The sequence below is a fragment of the Schistocerca gregaria genome, chromosome 11, assembly GCF_023897955.1.
Source record: "Schistocerca gregaria isolate iqSchGreg1 chromosome 11, iqSchGreg1.2, whole genome shotgun sequence".
Lineage (NCBI taxonomy): Eukaryota > Metazoa > Arthropoda > Insecta > Orthoptera > Acrididae > Schistocerca > Schistocerca gregaria.
The window spans coordinates 135,784,273-135,804,218 of record NC_064930.1 but is presented as its reverse complement, the minus strand read 5'-3'; the positions used below and the strand labels follow the sequence as shown (position 1 = coordinate 135,804,218).

Genomic DNA, 19,946 nt, shown 5'->3' with positions numbered 1-19,946 from the left:
GTGTCCCCTCGACGATCACCAGAGGTGTACGGCCAGTGTAGGAGATCGCTCCCCACACCATGATGCCGGGTGTTGGCCCTGTGTGCCTCAGTCGTATGCAGTCCTGATTGTGGCGCTCACCTGCACGGCGCCAAACACGCATACGACCATCATTGGCACCAAGTCAGAAGCGACTCTCATCGCTGAAGATGACACACCTCCATTCGTCCCTCCATTCACGCCTGTCGCGACACCACTGGAGGCGGGCTGCACGATGTTGGGGCGTGAGCGGAAGACGGCCTAACGGTGTGCGGGACCGTAGCCCAGCTTCATGGAGACGGTTGCGAATGGTCCTCGCCGATACCCCAGGAGCAACAGTGTCCCTAATTTGCTGGGAAGTGGCGGTGCGGTCCCCTACGGCACTGCGTAGGATCCTACGGTCTTGGCGTGCATCCGTGCATCGCTGTGGTCCGGTCCCAGGTTGACGGGCACGTGCACCTTCCACCAACCACTGGCGACAACATCGATGTATTGTGGAGACCTCACGCCCCATGTGTTGAGCAATTCGGCGGTACGTCCACCCGGCCTCCCGCATGCCCACTATACGCCCTCGCTCAAAGTCCGTCAACTGCACCTACGGTTCACATCCACGCTGTCGCGGCATGCTACCAGTGTTAAAGACTGCGATGAAGCTCCGTATGCCACGGCAAACTGGCTGACACTGACGGTGGCGGTGCACAAATGCTGTGCAGCTAGCGCCATTCGACGGCCAACACCGCGGTTCCTGGTGTGTCCGCTGTGCCATGCGTGTGATCATTGCTTGTACAGCCCTCTCGCAGTGTCCGGAGCAAGTATGGTGGGCCTGACAAACCGGTGTCAATGTGTTCTTTTTTCCATTTCCAGGAGTGTATATTGGTGGATGACAAAGTATGGCTGCTACTTGTCTATGTTAACTTGGTAGATTGGTGCGGTGGCTGTCGGTAGTGGCAGTAGGCGTAGCTCGCGCTTTGTATCTACGAGGAAGTAAGGAACTTATCGTTGGGAGTGTTTGGAGACAAATGAATATCTTTCAACTAGTGCCAATTTCCTCTGCATCTGATAGCACCAGCGCAATCGTAAATCAAATCAGAAGGACGATTGTGATCTGATGATAGAGAATTCTACATTTGCTTTGGTGACCACTTTGAAGCCTGAGGAAAAGTCAGTATTCTTTAAGTCTGAAAGAAAATGTTTCTTATCATCATGCGATTACATGATACACAAATTTCCATTCAAAGATGAAGTTTTAATGCATGCAGAAGTTGCAAATATTTCTATAATTGGCAAAGCATCATTTTCCAGCCTTAGATTTTTCATAAACAGATTTCCTAATATTCTGACTAGCGGAAGTGAACACTTAGATACAGAAGTCGATATTCTTCACTCTCAGTTCTGTAACTTTCGGCTGGAAGAAACCGTCTTGGCAACAGAGAGAATTGATGTTCAGTGGGCGTTGGTAGGCCAGAAGAAATCAGCTAATGGAGTTCTTCAATATGACAAACTTGCAAAGGTGATGCCTGCTATTTTGTCAATTCCACATAGTAATGCGGAATGTGGGAGAATTTTTAGCACAGTTACAAAGACCAAAACTCAGTTCAGGTCCATGCTTTCAGAAATGTCTTTGGAGAAATTTTTGATTTTAAAATCAGTTCAAAAAGGCAAGTGCTTTGAGCAGAAATTTAGTTCAGAGTTTTTGAAGAAGGCTAAGTCAGCTACAGGTGTGCTGAATAAGTAACTACCATAATCAGACAAATTCAGATAGATAAGCTATTCAGATTATTTGCGAAGCCTAACATGTACATCCTGTATAAAATTGATTTAAATTTGGGAAAGATGTCTTACAGATATGAGATGCCGTGCAAATATGGGTTGCATTGTGAAATGAAAACGTCTGATCATTTAACAGTGATTTATTAATGCAAAAACTGTGCTAATGTCAAAACAGAAATCTACTATACATTAATTTGTTTCCTCGGATCGTAATTTCGAACTGTAGTTCTCTCGAGAGTGCTTCATTTCAATGTGTGTGAGTCCAAAGAAACCTGCAGAGCTCATCATTCATATTGTTCAGCATGTTGAAAAATAAATTATACAGTCTGAAGGCTCAGACATGTCCATTATTTGGTATTTACATGTAAATAATAAAGCAAATGTAATTGAATTGTTACAGTCATTGAATTATTGCAACTTTAATCGTCAGGGATGTGTTGTAATTGACAGTAGTGCACTGCTAAAATTCTCCTGATTTTTCACTTTCGAAAGTTGTCATGTCTGTCCTTTGCAGCTATTAACACTGAAAGGAAAAAAATATCTACTCTAATTACAAAAAGACATCATCAACCTTACACATTGATTGTCTCATATTTGTTTCATTTGGGAATACAGATCACAATTACTTCGTAACTTGTAGCAGATACAGTATCAATTAAATATAACATCCCTATTGAAGGCTCAATGAGAAGTAAGCAGCATTTCATTTTAGAGCTTCCTTTGTTCATTGCTGTTTGTATTTTTGGAGAGCGTGTCTGCTCGTCGGCAGTCAAGACACCGCCAAACCGTGACATAGTCACATAGAAGGCCCTGCCCACAGCAAGTGAAGATGTTTACTCACCATTGTGCCTTGCTGATTACTTGAATTGCACACCTCTCTGTTCAACTCTGCACAAACACGAAACAGAACAACCACGCACAGTACATGTTTTGACACATCTTCCCTATCTAATATTGCTTTACTATTTTGCCACTATCATCTTTCCTTGTCATAAATAGGGAACGGGAAACGTTGTTTGCGTAAATCACATGTAACATTACACAGGCACAACTTGCGTGTACATCACTAGTGAAAACAGTTCACTTTAAAAACCTTAATAATATGATTTACATTTGGTATTACTGTCAAATGACATTACAGCTTACACATATGTCAATTCCATCTGTAAAATGAGAAAATGCAACCCTTATGCAGGTATTTGTTGCCATGCGATCATCAGCCACATTATGTCCATTGGTTAACATATCAAATAAAACTGTACATTACAAGTCAGAATTAAAAAAAAAGTGATTCGATTCATCTGCATCTCTGTCACACCTATAATCCAAAAGCCACCTTATTGTCTGTGGCAGGGGACACTTCATTACCACTATCATTTTGTCAGTGAATGACATAAAATCATTAAAAGGCTCCATGATTATTATTGCGGAGATAACGTAGTACTCCACTAACAGCAATCAACACAGAGTGTCATGTTATTTACCACTGTCACTTCTCCCCCTGTGGTGTTCCAGTTGTGAATGGTGCACGGTAGAATGATTATCTGTTAGCCTTTGTTTGAGCTCGAATCTCTCAAAGCTTACATCCAAATATTTCCAGGAAATATTGGCTATTCCTAGAATTTTAAATGTGAATTACTCCGTGATGCACATCTATTGTTATAGTTTGGTGGACATTAATGGATCTGTGCAGCTACTTAAGTAAGATGTAGCACATATATTTATGATATGAGTGAATTGGCAGTCTCTGCAGAAAGTGTCAGTCCTTTTGCTAGCACTCCTGCATTTCACTAAAATTTTCTAGAGTTGTAACTTCTTTATACATAGAGGGACACATAAGACATAACAACACCTATTATTTTATGAATGATTCATGATAATGAAATGGAGTTCTTGGCAAATGGGCATGCAGAGTGAAAAGAAACTTTGTTTGCTTGTTTAATACATCACAGTATTTGTCTTTTAAAGAGTTACCCAACGCTACTAAAAATGTATAATTTCATTTAAAGAAACCATATTTGCCAGCTGGTATAAGAGTTACGAGTACTAACATGTAACAAAATCACATGCCTTTCAGTCTGCTATAATCTGCTGAAAACATAATTTCGATATATTGAACCATTCACGAAATAAAAGTAGTGTCCGACACTCATTTTGTATGCATCAGCTTCATCTGTAAACAGCCTCATAGGTTTTTCAATTTTTCCCCTAGGCCGTGTATGTATGTATATTGTGGAACATTATCAATTGAAACTTCCTGTGGATCACATTTGGAAGTCCTATAGATAAAGTCAATTACCAATTTTCAAGAAAAAAGCAAAGGTAATCTTTATGAAGAGTGTTCTATACTGAGTATTTGTTACAATGGCTGTAAGAGACAAAACTGTGTGTCGAAGTGAGGTTTGACCACAGATCCCTACAGTTCACTACCGAGGAATACTGCAGTGTCATACAGGAACTTTACCAGATAGGACTGATGGAGAACATTGGAGAAAGAAATGCAAAGAAGGCAATCCCATTTCATATTATCACTAAATAAGTGTGTGTATGTCATGGATATGATAAGTAATTCGGGTGGCAATCATTAAAGGAAAGGCTTTTTCATTGCTTTGAGATTTTTTCGTGTAATTTGAACCACCAATTTCTCCGCAGAAGGGCAAAGTATTTTTCTGACTTGTACTTACATTGGAGGGAAATGACCATTGTGACAAAAAAAGAGAAATGAGAGCTCACAGTGAAAGAATTAAGTCACCATTTTCTGTGTGTGGTATTTGACATTTTAGTGGCAGAAAAATGGTGTAAAAGTGATACTATGCACCAACTGCCAAACACATAAGTGTGAACTGCAGAGTAATCGTGTAGGTGTAGATACGGAAGCAAGAAGTCAAAATAATTTGGAAACCTGGAATACTCGTTATGCCGGGAAAACTAAGCCATTGTACACGAGCCAGGAAGAGACTGGAGCATATATATTCCTGCAACTCTGCCGTGTAGAAATAGTGGAAGTGCGAGGCACCGACAGAGACAGATAGCTACAGCTACAGTGTCCGTGTCTTGCAGCCGATGCTGGTCAACGAGCAGCTGGGCCAGCTGTACCTGGACATGGCGCGCGCCGGCGGCAAGGAGCTGGGCTTCGAGGAGGGCGAGCTCACTTCCAGCAGCTCGGGGTCCGGCAACGACAGTGCCGGGGCAGAAGCCGGTGCCTCACTCCACAGGGTGCGTATCTCGAGGTGTCGGTGTCGGCGTCAGCGTCAGCTGTCTGACATTGCTACTATGGCCAATTTGACATAATCACTAGCCATTTGCCATTGTCTTCATCATTGTCATCAACAGCAGCCCTTTCTCATCATCAACAACAGCCCTTAGTCATCATTACTATGAGCCTTGTGTCACCACCACCACCAGCCCTTTGTCGTCATCATCATCATCATCATCATTATTATCATTATTATTACAACAGATCACATGCCTTCATTACCGCAAGTCACATAACATCAGCACAAGACATGTGTCATCATCATCGCCATCAGCCATTAGTCATCACCATTGGAAAAATGCTGCTTTTGGATCACAAAAAAGGTGAACATTCTCCTGTTTATTAAAAGACTGATTGAAAACAGGGGTACCAGCTGTCTCATTCTACCTTCCTCAGCACCTGTAAAAATTTTCCCAAAAATTTTGGCATGCGAACGTACTTCTCTCTTTCTGACGTGCAACTCGTGTCCCACTACCGCAAGTTATAATTCGCTCCCACCCACATGCCCACCCACTCCCACTTGTCTACTCTCACCCACCTACTCAGCCCAGCCCTTGTCACTGTGTCCTGTGTCACAGCCACAGGTCCCTTCATTCTGCCCTACTATTACAGTCTGCTCTCACTGTCACTGTCCCGTTCTTGCTCTCTCTTACTGCTACTATCTCATTTCTTCCTTCTCCCTGCTGCTGTCTCTTCTCACTTCTCCACATTGTTGTTGACATATTCTCTGTCTCTCATTATCACTGCCTCCCACCCACTTTCGTGTTCTCGTCCTCTCTATTCCTCTCTCCGCTGGCACTGTCTCCCTCACTTTTTTCCTAGCACTGTTCTGTCTCTGTCATCTATGCTCCGCTGCCACTGTGTCTCTCTCTTTCTCTCACACTGCAATTATCTCCTTCACTCTTTGTCTACCACGTCCAGTGTCTACTACCGTCCAGTATTTATTACTTCTCTGCCTCTTTTCCATTTTCTCAGCACAAATATGTTGGCATGCCAGAATTTGGTAGAATGAGGCAGCTGGTACCTCACTTTTCAGTCAGTCTTTTGAAGACGAGCATATTTGCCTTTTTCTGCTGGTTCCCTTCTTTTCCCTGCCACAGCAGGCATGTAACCCATAAGAAAAGAACCTTATGTATTAGTAAAATTTTGATAATGTACTTACGTGAAAATCAAATAATTGAAAACTAGTTTTACACCTCAGACTTGATGTTAAGTGCACAAAAATGACTGGGGTTTCATGTTTCTCAACAACATAGACCACAAGGAAAACATTTTTTTAGTATTATTTAATTATTCATGGTGTGGGTTCCTGTAGTCATGTCCTAGTTCATGAAACACAGGCAACGTATGAGTGGCCAAGTAAGTGGTCCCGACAGTCAGGATACCAGTTACTTTGGAATAAGGCCGGGCATCTCTGACATATTTTGAGTCGTGGTCACCTTTGTGCTCATACGGCAAAGACTACCAAATCCACCGGTTAGTCCCTCAACCGTTAGGGGTAAAACCCAATGGGACTCGGGGCAAGTAAGGCTAACAACCTGCTTCCCTGGTACTTTAAATATGATGCTGGCAACAATCGGAGCAAAATGCCTCGGACCTTTGGAGGTGACGGAGTCCCACCTCTAACTGACAAACCAGGGACTCCTAAGATACGACTTGGCAAACAAATGGTAATGAGATGGGGAGCTATTAATATCAGTGGGGGCTACTCTGGGAAGAAGGTAGAGCTGGCAGAGGCTGCAAGTAAGATGGGGCTGGACGTTTTAGCTGTTAGTGACATTCAGGTAAGGGGTGAGAAATAAGAGGAAGTGGGAGAATACAAGGTCTACCTGTCAGGATTCAAAGCAGGAATAGCACAATGGGGTGTAGGGCTTTACATCAGGAAAGAAATGGAACCCAGCGTAGTTGCAGTAAGGTATGTAAACGAACAACTGATGCGGATAGATTTGACAGTGTCTAGCAAGAAAATTAGGATAGTGTCAGTATATTTGCATTGTGAAGGGACAGATCAAGATAAGATGGATAGTTTTTATGAGGCACTCAGTGATGTAGTTGTTAGAGTAAAGGACAAGGACAGTGTTCTGCTCATGGGTGATTTTAATGCCAGGATTGGAAATCGAACAGAAGGGCATGAAAAGGTTATGGGTAAATTTGGAGAGGATATGGAGGCCAACAGGAACGGGAAACAACTCTTGGATTTCTGTGCCAGTATGGGCTTAGTAATCACAAACTCCTTTTTTAAACATAAGAACAGTCACCGGTATACTTGGGAAGGCAGGGGAACCAGGTCTGTCATTGACTATATAATAACAGATCAGGAATTCAGGAAGGCTGTGAGGACCACACGTGTATTCAGGGGATTCTTTGATGACACTGATCATTATTTAATCTGCAGCGAAATTGGGATTGTGAGGCCGAAAATGCAGGAGGTCAGGTCCATACGTAGGAGGATAAGAGTGGAGAAACTTCAGGATAAGGAAATCAGGCACAAGTACATAACAGCGATCTCAGAAAGGTACCAGTTAGTTGAATGTAGTCAATTACAGTCATTGGAAAAGGAATGGCCAAGGTACAGGAACACAGTACTAGAAGTGGCTAAAGAATGTCTTGGAACAGTAGTGTGTAAAAGTAGGATGGAGCAAACAGCTTGGTGGAATGACACAGTCAAGGAAGCCTGTAAAAGGAAAAAGAAGGCCTATCAAAAATGGCTACATACTAGAACTCAGGTAGACAGAGAAAGTTATGTTGAAGAAAGAAACAAAGCCAAACAGATAATTGCAGCATCCAAGAAGAAATCTTGGGAAGACTTTGGAAACAGGTTGGAGACTATGGGTCAAGCTGCTGGAAAACCATTCTGGAGTGTAATTAGCAGTCTTCGAAAGGGAGGTAAGAAGGAAATGACAAGTATTTTGGACAGGTCAGGAAAACTGCTGGTGAATCCTGTGGATGCCTTGGGCAGATGGAGGGAATACTTTGAAGAGTTGCTCAATGTAGGTGAAAATACGATCAGCAATGTTTCAGATTTCGAGGTAGAATGGGATAGGAATGATGATGGAAATAGGATCACGTTTGAGAAAGTGGAGAAAATGGTCAATAGATTGCAGTGCAATAAAACAGCTGGGGTGGATGAAATTAAGTCGGAACTCATCAAACACAGTGGAACGTCAGGTCTTAAATGGTTACACAGGATAATTGAAATGGCCTGGGAGTCGGGACAGGATCCATCAGACTGGACAAAAGCAGTAATCACACCAATCTTTAAACAGGGAAACAGAAAAGATTGTAACAACTACAGAGGTATCTCTTTAATCAGCATTGTGGGCAAAATCTTCTCAGGTATTGTTGAAAGGAAATTGCGAGTATTAGTTGAGGACGAATTGGATGAAAATCAGTGTGGGTTTAGGCCTCTTAGAGGTTGTCAGGACCAGATCTTTAGCTTACGGCAAATAATGGAGAAGTGTTATGAGTGGAACAGGGAACTGTATCTAAGCTTTATAGATCTAGAAAAGGCATATGACCGGGTTCCTAGGAGGAAGTTATTGTTTGTTGTACGAGATTATGGAATAGGAGGCAAACTTTTGCAAGCAATTAAAGGTCTTTACATGGATAGTCAGGCAGCAGTTAGAGTTGACGGTAAATTGAGTTCATGGTTCAGAGTAGTTTCAGGGGTAAGACAAGGCCGCAACCTGTCTCCACTGTTGTTCATATTATTTATGGATCATATGTTGAAAACAATAGACTGGCTGGGTGAGATTAAGATATGTGAACACAAAATAAGCAGTCTTGCATATGCGGATGACTTAGTTGTGATGGCAGATTTGATTGAAGGTTTGCAAAGTAATATTTCAGAGCTAGATCAGAAATGTAAGGACTATGGTATGAAGATTAGCATCTCCAAAATGAAAGTAATGTCAGTGGGAAAGAGATATAAACGGATTGAGTGCCAAATAGGAGGAACAAAGTTAGAACAGGTGGACGGTTTCAAGTACTTAGGATGCATATTCTCACAGGATGGCAACATAGTGAAAGAACTGGAAGCGAGGTGTAGCAAAGCTAACGCAGTGAGCGCTCAGCTACGATCTACTCTCTTCTGCGAGAAGGAAGTCAGTACCAAGACTAAATTATCTGTGCACTGTTCAATCTTTCGACCAACTTTGTTATATGGGAGCGAAAGCTGGGTGGATTCAGGTTACCTTATCAACAAGGTTGAGGTTTCGGATATGAAAGTAGCTAGGATGATTGCAGGTACTAGTAGATGGGAACAATGGCAGGAGGGTGTCCACAATGAGGAAATCAAAGAAAAACTGGGAATGAACTCTATAGATGTAGCAGTCAGGGCGAACAGGCTTAGATTACCCAAGAGACTCATGGGTTCAGCAGTAGAGGGTAGGAGGAGTCGGGCAGACCAAGGAGAAGGTACCTGGATTCGGTTAAGAATGATTTTGAAGTAATAGGTTTAACATCAGAAGAGGCGCCAATGTTAGCATGGAATAGGGGATCATGGAGGAATTTTATGAGGGGGGCTATGCTCCAGACTGAACGCTGAAAGGCATAATCAGTCTTAAATGATGATGATTTAATTATTTTTAGCATAGAAGATGTAATTTTTTGTGGTAAAAACTGTTGGCATGTGGACAGACACAGACAAATTGACAAATTTTCAGACTTATGTTGCTACGTAATCACGACTTACATAGTTCCATAATTTAAAAAAATCCTCCTAAAAACATATGTTGAACAAACTATTTTAACACTGTTGCAACCTCACTATTGACACGTGGAAACTTGGACAGATTTAAAGTAAAAGAATTTGTCTTTGACGTAGTAAATACACTGAAAACCAATCAGTTCCATCTACACATGCAAAAGGGCGCTTTTAACTGATACGGTGGCGGTCTACACGAACGTCGTACGTGTGTCTTGTATGCAGCCTGTACATATCATAGTTCAGATGAAACTGACAAGGAGCAAATGTATTGCATAGTGTGTAAGAATCCGAACCTACTTAAAAAAGCATCTGCAACTTCTACACTGAGGTAACAAAAGTCATCGGATAGCAATAAGCACATGTAAAAAAGGTGGTAGTATTGTGTACACAAGGTATGAAAGGGCAGCGTATTGGTGGAACTGTCACTTGTACTCTAGTGATTCACGTGAAGAGGTTTCCGACACGATTGTGGCCACACGACAGCGATTAACAGACTTTGAACGTGGAGTGGTAAATGGAGCTAGACACATAGAACATCGCATTTCAAAAATCATTAGGGACACCAGTATTCAGGGATCCACAGTTTCAAGAGTGTGCCAAGATTTCAGGCATTACCTCCCATCACAGACAACACAGTGACCAACGGCCGTCACTTAACGACCGAGAGCAGCGGTGTCTGAATGGAGTTGTCACTGCTAACAGACGAGCAATGTGAAATGACCACAGAAATCAGTGCGGGACCTATGATGAATGTATCTATGTGGATAGTGGCAAAATTTGGCATTAATGGGCAGTAGCAGCAGATGAACAATGTGAGTGCGTTTGCTAACAGCATGACGCCACCAGCAATGCCTCACCTGCACTCGTGACCGTATCAGATGGATCCTAGACAACTGGAAAACTGTGTCCCAATCAAATAAGTTCTGATTTCAGTTGGTGAGGTGTGACGGTAGTGTTAGAGTGTGGCGCAGATCACGCAAAGGTACAGACCCAGGTTGTGAGCGAAGTGCTGTGTGAACTGGTGTTGGCTCTAGAATGGTGTGGGCTGTTTTTACATGGAATGGACATTGTCCTCTGGTCCAACTTGACTGATCACTGACTGGAAATGGCTATGATCAGCTACTTGGAGACCATTTGCTCCCATTCATGGACTTCAAGCCAGTGCACCATGTCTCTGGATCTTAATTGTTTGCCCCCCACTGCAGACTCCTAACGAAGGTACGAGCATATGGGATTGGTTCCCAACTATGTGAGTGGCTCGAACACTTCTTAAGTAATAGAACCCAGTATGTTGTCCTCGATGGTGAGTGTTCATTGGAGGTGAGGGTATCATCTGGAGTGCCCCAGGGAAGTGTGGTAGGCCCGCTGTTGTTTTCTATCTACATAAATGATCTTATGGATAGGGTGGAGAGCAATTTGTGGCTGTTTGCCGATGATGCTGTGTGTACGGGAAGGTGTCGTCGTTGAGTGACTGTAGGAGGATACAAGTTGACTTGGACAGGATTTGTGATTGGTGTAAAGAATGACAGCTAACTCTAAATATAGATAAATGTAAATTAATGCAGATGAATAGGAAAAAGAATCCCGTAATGTTTTAATACTCCATTAGTAGTGTAGCGCTTGACACAGTCACGTCGATTAAATATTTGGGCGTAACATTGCAGAGCAATGTGAAATGGGACAAGCATGTAATGGCAGTTGTGGGGAAGGTGGATAGTCATCTTCGGTTCATTGGTAGAGTTTTGGGAAGATGTCGTTCATCTGTAAAGGAGACCGCTTATAAAACACTAATACGACCTATTCTTGAGTACTGCTCGAGCGATTGAGATCCCTATCAAGTCGGATTGAGGGAGGACACAGAAGCAATTCCGAGGCGGGCTGCTAGATTTGTTACTGGTAGGTTTGATCGTCACATGAGTGTTACGGAAATGCTTCAGGAACTCGGGTGGGAGTCTCTAGAGGAAAGTACGCGTTTTTTTCGTGAATCGCTACTGAGGAAATTTAGAGAACCAGCATTTGAGGCTGACTGCAGTACAATTTTACTGCCGCCAACTTAAATTGCGCGGAAAAACCAAAAATATAAGAAGAGAGATTAAGGCTCGTACAGAGACATATAGGCAGTCATTTTTCCCTAGTACTGTTTGGGAGTGGAACAGGGAGAGACGATGCTAGTTGTGGTACGAGGTACCCTCCGCTACGCACCATATGGTGGATTCCGAAGTATGTAGATGTAGATTGGTCGGAAGAAAGTTCTGGACAATTTAAGTGAATGATTTGGCCACCTAGATTGCTCGACCTGAGTCCCATCAAACATTTTATGGTATGTAATCAGGAGGTCAGTTCGTACACAGAGTCCTGCACTGGTAACACTTTCGCAATTACAGATGGCTGTAGAGGAAGCATATCTTGATACTTCTGCAGGGACCTTCCGACGACTTGTCTAGTTCGTACCACATTCTGCTGCTGAACTACTGTAGGCACACTACTCCAGAAGATGAATCTGTCAGGGAGGGAAAATATGAGAAATAAGTAGTCACTCGTGTCTTTAGATCAGCACAATGAGAGGTGCTTCCAAGGTCTTAATACTTCTCTGCCGAGTTTCTTGATTTGGTTATCAATGTGTTGAGCTCATTTTAACTTGCTATCTAGCTGGTTGTGTTGTGTGGTCTTCAGTCCTGAGACTGGTTTGATGCAGATCTCCATGCTACTCTATCCTGTGCAAGCTTCTTCATCTCCCAGTACCTACTGCAGTCTACATCCTTCTGAATCTGCTTAGTGTATTCATCTCTTGGTCTCCCTCTACGATTTTTACCCTATACGCTGCCCTCCAATACTAAATTGGTGATCCCTTGATGCCTCAGAACATGTCGTACCAACCGATCCCTTCTTCTGGTCAAGTTGTGCCACAAACTCCTCTTCTCCCCAATTCTTTTCAGTACCTCCACATTAGTTATGTGATCTACCCATCTAATCTTCAGCATTCTTCTGTAGAACCACATTTCGAAAGCTTCTATTCTCTTCTTGTCCAAACTATTTATTGTCCATGTTTCACTTCCATACATGGCTACACTCCATACAAATACTTTCATAAACGACTTCCTGACACTTAAATCTATACTCGATGGTACCCAACACATTTCATACACTATGCTTCAGTTGGTGCACAATTATTAATGTCTACTTCTGGTGTTAGTTTGGAATTGAATAACACGTGTCTTTCTGAGACTCACACCTCGTCCTCTCTCAACTGTGTAGTAAATAGTGACTCTTTCTCTACAGACTCGCAAGAAGCGGCGCAGTTTGGAGTACAGCAAGCTGGTGATGATCTTCGAGGAAAACGCACCGATGCCGTCACCCGTATCGCAGCCTGCGTAGTGGACACCTCTCAGTCGTAGCCCCAGGGGGCTTCTTCCAGCAACGCGCCACTGCGCAACACCCGTGTCCCTCGAAGGGGTTCGGCCCCGAGCTGCCTGCGGATCTTCTGGATCTGGAAGCGCTCGTCTACTGGAGCCGACCCTTCTTGACAGAGTCCGACGGTTCACTTGCGAAACGGAGAAGCGTCGCAGGTGCCCGTGTCCTGCCCGCAGTACGGCCTCTCCTGCCACCTTTGCCATGCCCCTCTGTGTGAGTCACAGCAGGTGTCATCCCGAAGGCACCAGCACGGGAATTCACCGCAGTTTCCCGCAAGAGGAAAATGGTCCCGCAATGGGAACGGCGCATTTTCCACCGCGGGAATTGCTTCCCGATTGTCGAGCCTACTTCCCCGTGTACCTGAAAAGCGGACAGACAGTGACAGACCCCAGACTACCGAATTTCCTTTACCGTGCAGGACTGCAGAGTGTTCCACTCACCACCATCTGTCCGTGTCTGCTCTTTCTCCTCGTGTGGAATTGCCTACAGTACTCTGCCCGGACAGTATTATACCTTGTGCCATCACCGCGCTGCTTTCAGTGTGTCGTGTTCAAATGTTCAAAGTGTCTGCACGTGTTTTGCTTCTATATCATTCAGAGCTTAAAATGTGTAATGTTGCTTACATCCATTTTTTTATTGGGATGGGAGCCACAAGACTAGTGCCCCGTACCGAGGGGTCTCCGGGCATCTGGGAAGTAGTGCTGCCGTCGTCGCTCCAGTTCCGAGGGACCGGTGGAACGAACGACAACGGGAACGGAGGGCGAGACCCGTTTTCCGGATCTCGCCGGGATGCGAGGTGCATGAGCGTACCTCACCGGCTGTACTGTCCGTAGCTCCGTCTTCGGGCTCGGCAAATACGACAGCACACAGACTTAATTAATTCTCAGTGAGACTGAGTAGTGTTTTATGAAAATGAGCAAGGATGTTTAAGGAAAAGAAGAGAATTGATATCTTGTTTAAATACAACAGACTGAAGAAGAAAAAAGCTGAAATCATTTTCATTAAACGTATATATTATCAGAAGCTGTGGAATGCTTGTCAGTTGCCAACTTGCAAATTCAAAGTCGAGAAAATTTCTTCATTTTTTTCCCTCTGTTTTGCTGTGCTTCAGCACTTGCTTCATTTTTGAGCAAGTTCTTCCTAATCCACCATTGTGGATCCTACGATAAGAGACTATATTTTGTGCAAACTTTCAAACTCTATTGAGACTTATTTATTTTACACTTTTCTTACTATAGTCCAGTATAAGGGCTTGTGAAGCCTGTACTGACTAGCTTTTGTACATGTAGTTATGTAAGTTGCAAGAAATACTACACATTTCTTTTGTGTGTGTCTGTATATATACATATATTTGTGGATATATTTGCTAAATAACTTCGAAATAAAAAAGGTATTTTTAACACTTGTGTGTGTTTTTCCCCTCTCTTGGAGCATTACACTCCTATACTCCTGCACTATCCAACAACTGACATTCTTTGTTTCCTATCTGCGTAATTGGAATTGCTACATTGAATTCCAAACATTGTAAGGTAATAACAAAAAAACTTCCTTACATGTTTTTGATTTTTCTGAACATGATTAAGTTGTGTACTCATATACATAATAATAATAAAATAGAAAGAAACATTCCACATGGGAAAAATATATTAAAAACAAAGATTCCATGACTTACCAAGCAAGAAAGCGCTGGTAGATAGGCACAATAAAAAAACACACAAACACACACACAAAATTTCGAGCTTTCGCAACCCACGGTTGCTTCGTCAGGAAAGAGGGAAGGATGTGGGTTTTAAGGGAGAGGGTAAGGAGTCATTCCAATCCCGGGAGTGGAAAGACTTACCTTAGGGGGGAAAAAAGGACAGGTATACACTCACGCGCACACACACATATATCCATCCACACATATACAGGCACAAGGAGACACGATTGACGACGAATCTCGGCAGCAATGACTCCTCCTTTCAGAAAGAGAATGACAGAATGTACCTCAGAACAGATGGCAGTCCATTTTTAATCACTTGCTATTTAAACACTGACAAATGAAACAGAGATTTACCTCAGGAAATTGTCTGTCAAAGTCTCCGTTCCAAAACATGCAAGCATCATGAAGTTACAAGATTTACTTATTTTTAGCAGGCAACTGCAGGTTAATTTATGAAAAACCTTTTACTTTCCTCTTAAAATTATTTTAAAATTATTATTCTAAGCCATATATGCTGTGGCATTTTATGCCTTGTGTAGTACAGTGTGTTCTTTCAAGTTTTCTATTAGCTCATGGGGCATATGCAGATATTTAGTCAGTTTACAGCCACAAATCTTGGCTAAGTCTTGGAATATACTAGACTGTAACACATGTTCCTTAATCAGTTACTGTCCGATGTGATGTCCCAATTCTGGTTATCCAGGAATTAAAAAAGTGTTGTTGCTACTGTTTCTGCTAGAGTGTTTTGAAGATGCACAACTTCTATCCAGTTGATAAATCTATCAGTACAACTTAAGCAGGAGGATCCATCAATCCTGTAATCTCCCTGGCTTAAACTTGTTCTCCCATAACCCCACCCAACAGTGTGTGTGTGTGTGTGTGTGTGTGTGTGTGTGTGTGTATTTCCTACAAGCATGAAAAGAGAAGTTCTTTCCAAAAGCCAGCAAAGCTCTGTACCTTTTGTCCGTGTACTTATCAACGATGCAGGACATCAGGCTTTGGTGAGTCATCTAGTTTGTTCCTAAATAATTCACAATTCTCAACCAGAACATTCTGTACATTATAATCTTGAAAACTGTCAGGTGTCTTTCTTAATCAGAGTGGCACGAAATTGAATTAACAAAGACCAAATAGAGTGATGTTGATAATTTTGTTTATTTTCATCTGCTAGTGTGATTTAATAATAAGCTAACAAGAGATCTATGTTCAGGAATATTTTCTTGCCATGAAGATTCAAGTTGACATCATCTGTTCATCGACTTGACAAGTGGTTTGAGAGAGTGCGGTCACTGAGAAGTCGAGATCCTTCAGTTTTGTAACCTCCCTAGCCTAAACTTACTCTCCCTCCTATCCCCACACAACAGTGTTTTGATGAGTCATCTCGTTCGTTCCTAAATATATATTTGTCAACCAGAACATTCTGTACAGTATAATCTTTAAAAACCGTCAGATGTATTTCTTAATCAGAGTGGCATTAAATGAAATTGAAAAAGAGCTAATACTCATTGTTCTTGTTGTCTTCAGTCCTGAGACTGGTTTGATGCAGCTCTCCATGCTACTCTATCCTGTGCAAGCTCCTTCATCTCTCAGTACTTATTGCAACCTACATCCTTCTGTATCTGCTTAGTGTATTCATCTCTTGGTTTCTCTCTAAGATTTTTACCCTCCACGCTGCCCTCCAATACTAAATTGGTGATCCCTTGATGCCTCAGTTGTCCTACCAACCGATCCCTTCTTCTACTCAAGTTGTGCCACAAACCCCTCTTTTCCCCAATTCTATTCAATACCTCCTCATTAGTTATGTGATCTACCCATCTAATCTTCAGAATTCTTCTATAGCACTACATTTCGAAAGCTTCTCTTCTCTTCTTGTCCAAACTATTTATCGTCCACGGTTCACTTCCATACATGGCTACACTCCATACAAATACTTTCAGAAACGACTTCCTGACACTTAAATCAATACTGTATGTTCACAAACTTCTCTTCTACAGAAACACTTTCCTTGCCACTGAAAGTCTACATTTTATATCCTCTCTACTTCGACCATCGTCGGCTATTTTCCTCCCCAAACAGCAAAACTCCTTTACTACTTTAAGTGTCTAATTTCCTAATTTAATTCTCTCAGCATCACCCAACTTAATTCGACTACCTTCCATTATCCTCGTTTTGCTTTTGTTAATGTTCTTCTTATATCCTCCTTTCAAGACACTATCCATTCCGTTCAGCTGCTCTGCCAAGTCCTTAGCTGTCTCTGACAGAATTACAATGTCATCGGCGAAACTCGAAGTTTTTTTTTTCTTTTCCATGGATTTTAATAACTACCCCAAATTTTTCTTTTGTTTCCTTTCTGTTTGCTCAATGTACAGATTCAATAACACTGGGGAAGGGCTACAACCCTGTCTCAATCCCTTCCCAACCACTGCTTCCCTTTCATGCCCCTCGACTCTTACAACTGCCACCTGGTTTCTGTACAAATTGTAAATGGCCTTTCGCTCTCTGTATTTTATCCCTGACACCTTTAGAATTTCAAAGAGAGTATTCCAGTCACCATTGTCAAAAGCTTTTTCTAAGTCTACAAATGCTAGAAATGTAGGTTTTCCTTACCTTAATCTTTCTTCTAAGATAAGTCGTAAGGTCAGTATTTCCTCATGTGTTCAAACATTTCTACAGAATCCAAACTGATCTTCCCCGAGGTCAGCTTCTAACAATTTTTCCATTCGTCTGTAAAGAATTCACGTTAGTATTTTGCAGCTGTGACTTATTAAACTGATAGTTCGGTATTTTTGACACCTGTCAACGCCTGCTTTCTTTGGGATTGGAATTATTAGATTCTTCTTGAAGTCTGAGGGTATTTCGCCTCTCTCATACATCTTGCTCACCAGATGGTGGAGTTTTGTCAGGACTGGCTCTCCCAAGGTCGTCAATAGTTCTGATGGAATGTTGGCTACTCCCGGGGACATGTTTCAGCTTAGGACTTTCAGTGCTCTGTCAAACTCTTCACGCAGTATTGTATCTCCCATTTCATCTTCATCTACATCCTCTTCCATTTCCATAATATTGTCCTCGAGTACATCACCCTTGTATAGACCCTCTATACACCCCTTCCACCTTTCTGTTTTCCCTTCTTTCCTTAGAACTGGGTTTCCATCTGAGCTCTTGACATTCATACAAGTGGCCCTCTTTTCTCCGAAGGTCTCTTCAATTTTCCTGTAGGCAGTATCTACCTCACCCCTAGTGAGATAAGCCTCTACATCCTTACATTTGTCCCCAGCCATCCCTGCTTAGCCATTATGCACTTCCTGTGTATTCCTTTTTGTTTGATTCATTTACTGCATTTTTATACTTTCTCCTTTCATCAACTAAATTCGATATTTCTTCTGTTACCCAAGGATTTCTACTAGCCCTCATCTTTTTACCTATTTGATCCTCTGCTGCCTTAACTACATCATCCCTCAGAGCTACCCATGATTCTTCTGATGTATATCTTCCCCTATTCCTGCCAACTGTTCCCTTATGCTCTCCCTGAAACTCTGTACAACCTCTGGTTTGGTCAGTTTATCCAGGTCTCTTCTCCTTAAATTCTCACCTTTTTACGGCTTCTTCAGTTTAATCTACACATCATAACCAACAGATTGTGGTGAGAGTACACATCTGCCCTGGAAATGTCCTGCAATTTAAAACCTGGTTCCTAAATCATTGTCTTACCATTATATAATCTATCTGATACCTTCTAGTATCTCCAGGATTCTTCCACGAATACAGCCTTCTTTCATGAATCTTGATAATAGAGTGATGTTGATATTTTTCTTTATTTTCTTCTGCAAATGAAATATAATAATCTGTCAAGAGAACTGTGTTCAGGAATATTTTCTTGTCATCAAGATTTAAGTTGATATCATCTCTTCATCGACTTGACTAGTGGATTGAGGAGGTACGGTGACTGAGAAGGTTTGATTCTGCACACCCATAATCTCCCTAGCCTAAACTTACTCTCCCCAAGCTTGTAAGAGGAAATTCTTTGCAAAAGCCAGCAAAGGTCTGCAGCTTACGTCAGTGTACCCATTGACGGTGCAGAACATCTTCCTTTTGTGAGTCACCTCGTTTGTTAGTAAATAATAGATAATCATCAACCACAATATTCTATACATCATAATCTCTGAAAACTGTCAGGTCTATTTCTTAATAAGAGTGGCATGAAATAAAATTGACGATGAGCTAATAGAAAGTAGCTGGTATTTTTTATTTTCTTCTGCAATTGTAATTTTATAATTAGATCTCTAGAGATCTCGATTCAGGAATATTTTCTTGCCATAGAGATTTGACATCATCTGTTCGCCGAATTGACTAGTGGATTTGTGACTGAGAAGGTGTGATTCCACATCCCCACAATCTCCGCGACCTAAACATACTCTCCCCAGTAATCCCACAAAACAGTGCGTGTGTGTATGTTTTCCTGCAAGCTTGTAAGAGGAAATTCTTTGCAAAAGTCAGCAAAGCTCTTTACCTTAAGTCAATGTACCTATCGACGATGCAGGACATCCTCCTTTGGTGGTGTAGTGTTTCATTTCTTCGGGGTTCTGCCGTGAAAATATAATTTTGGTGGGGTAAGTTACGGATAAGGCAGACTTCGTATTAGTGATTGAGATAGTGCTGTAATTTGACCGCGCGTGGCAGACCGGGCCGGCAACACTACAAAAAGCGACTGTACGGAAATAGCATCAGAAACTAGTTGAAATTAACCTTATAATCTTGTTAGAAACGCAGTACTGATTACAATATTGTCTCCGTGGCTGTCCTAATTCTCTTGTAGGACGACACGCCTTTCACTGTTCTCCGTCTGTTGAAAATTTCCTCGTGTTGTCACTCCCAGGATCAATTTACAAATTCGGCGATAACCATTTCGAATCACTATTGAAACAACTTCATTTCGTAATATAATTTTAATTTCCACTTAAAAGCATATTTAACATAGCGCCGAAAAATACACGTCTTTCGTATGAAGACAAGAGAGAGAGAGAGTAATCAATTTGTTGTTAAAAACGAACACCTACGCAAAAAAAAGATTGAAGTTATTTTTA

The 19,946-nt window shown here is 42.0% G+C and overlaps 1 protein-coding gene across 1 annotated transcript in view; it reads left to right on the top strand.

The window, feature by feature from the left end:
• LOC126294990 (period circadian protein) overlaps positions 1–14,563 on the top strand; it is a 209,652-nt gene extending 195,089 nt beyond the window's left edge. Inside the window, exons 23-24 of the mRNA XM_049987235.1 lie at positions 4,849–5,004; positions 13,032–14,563. Of these exons, the coding sequence (XP_049843192.1) occupies positions 4,849–5,004; positions 13,032–13,127 (252 nt within the window). The 3' untranslated portion in view covers positions 13,128–14,563. The remainder of the gene's footprint in view (positions 1–4,848; positions 5,005–13,031) is intronic.
• Positions 14,564–19,946: the final 5,383 nt, after the last annotated feature.